The 1,749-nt window shown below is 38.8% G+C and overlaps 1 protein-coding gene across 1 annotated transcript in view; it reads left to right on the forward strand.

Annotated features, from left to right (window-relative positions):
• The window catches only part of LOC104737920 (probable cytosolic oligopeptidase A), a 5,440-nt gene continuing 3,858 nt past the window's right edge, over positions 168 to 1,749 (forward strand). Inside the window, exons 1-6 of the mRNA XM_019234461.1 lie at positions 168 to 398; positions 680 to 803; positions 917 to 993; positions 1,114 to 1,257; positions 1,347 to 1,577; positions 1,650 to 1,740. Of these exons, the coding sequence (XP_019090006.1) occupies positions 183 to 398; positions 680 to 803; positions 917 to 993; positions 1,114 to 1,257; positions 1,347 to 1,577; positions 1,650 to 1,740 (883 nt within the window). The 5' untranslated portion in view covers positions 168 to 182. The remainder of the gene's footprint in view (positions 399 to 679; positions 804 to 916; positions 994 to 1,113; positions 1,258 to 1,346; positions 1,578 to 1,649; positions 1,741 to 1,749) is intronic.

Raw genomic sequence — 1,749 nt, forward strand, 5'->3', positions numbered from 1 at the left:
TGAACATTTTCGAGTGTTTATTCAGTACTTATAGTTGTTGAATCGCCCTGGATGATTGGATCATTATCGTCTTCTGCACTTTTTATTAGACTTCTGTGTGTTGTTTCTATGATCCTATGAACAGATTAGTAAAATGTTGCTCATCTGTTGTCGATTTAGCTATTGCTTGACAATTGTGTGAAATGATTTTGATGTTTTTTGTTTGTTTGTTGTATGGGGGATATTTGCAGGAAGCTGATTTGGAGCAGCTAGAAAAAAGTGTAGAGCCTTCATGGCCAAAACTAGTGGAGCCATTAGAGAAGATTATTGATCGGTTATCTGTTGTTTGGGGGATGATTAATCACCTTAAGGCTGTCAAGGACACACCCGAGCTTCGTGCTGCCATTGAAGAAGTTCAGGTAGATGATCATTGTATTCCCAAGTATTTATCTGGTCATGAGAGGTTTGATTCAAATTATGTACTCTGGTGTGAAGCTCTTACTTATTGGTGTCTACGTTTTTTGCCATCAAACACTTTCTTCAATGCTAAAAAAATGATTTTAAGTTCACTTACTAGAGTGTATTATATTTCTGTTTGGTAGATTTTATTGATTCAGACAAAAAGGAGTTCTGAATTTTGTTGTTTGTTCGGTAAATTAGGATTTAGTTTTTGTTTTCCTAACAATACTTGCATATACAGCCAGAGAAGGTGAAGTTCCAGCTTAGGTTGGGGCAGAGCAAACCCATTTACAATGCATTTAAGGCTGTTCGAGAATCTCCAGACTGGAAGACACTGAGCGAAGCTCGTCAACGATTAGTTGAAGGCAAGTAACTATGATTGGGGTATAAGAAGGAACACATTTGGTCCTTCGGGGAATCTTTTTATATTTTTCAGTGTCTAGAGATATGTGCTAATATGGTTTCTGTGTGTTTTCAGCTCAAATAAAGGAGGCGGTTCTAAGTGGTATCGCTCTTGAAGACGACAAGAGAGAAGAATTTAACAAAATTGAACAGGTTCTTTTCTAAAACTTTTGACGAATAAATGTCAACTTTGTTTAGTAAATGGATCGAGGTTTGTCACAGCTCCAAGTGTTATTAGTAATATCATCTGCGATTTGCCGCTGTCCACTATAGGAACTTGAAAAACTTTCCCATAAGTTTTCTGAAAATGTTTTGGACGCTACAAAGAAGTTTGAAAAGTTGATAACAGACAAAACAGAGATTGAGGGGTTGCCGCCATCTGCACTTGGATTGTTCGCACAAGCAGCTGTTTCTAAGGTATTAACAATATGTGAAAGATGTGTAAATTTCATGTTGATTTACATGGGTTTTTTCAGTTGTTGATTCATCTTTATATATGACCCAAGGGCCATGAAAATGCTACTGCCGACACTGGACCATGGCTCATTACACTGGACGCTCCTAGTTATCTCCCCGTCATGCAGCATGCCAAAAACCGTGCTCTGCGCGAGGAAGTGTACCGTGCTTACTTATCTCGTGCCTCTTCGGGTGATTTAGATAATACAGCAATTATTGACCAAATCTTGAAGCTTCGACTGGAAAAGGCTAAGCTTCTTGGTTACAGAAATTACGCTGAGGTATAGTTATTTAAGTGAAGCTACTCTCCTTTATTCATGGGCTTAAATTTTAATGCCCCTCTCCTTGTCCAGGTAAGCATGGCCACAAAAATGGCTACTGTAGAGAAAGCAGATGAGCTACTAGAAAAGCTTCGCAGTGCCTCATGGGATCCGGCTGTTCAAGGTAACTTCT

The sequence above is a fragment of the Camelina sativa genome, chromosome 13 (assembly GCF_000633955.1).
Source record: "Camelina sativa cultivar DH55 chromosome 13, Cs, whole genome shotgun sequence".
NCBI lineage: Eukaryota > Viridiplantae > Streptophyta > Magnoliopsida > Brassicales > Brassicaceae > Camelina > Camelina sativa.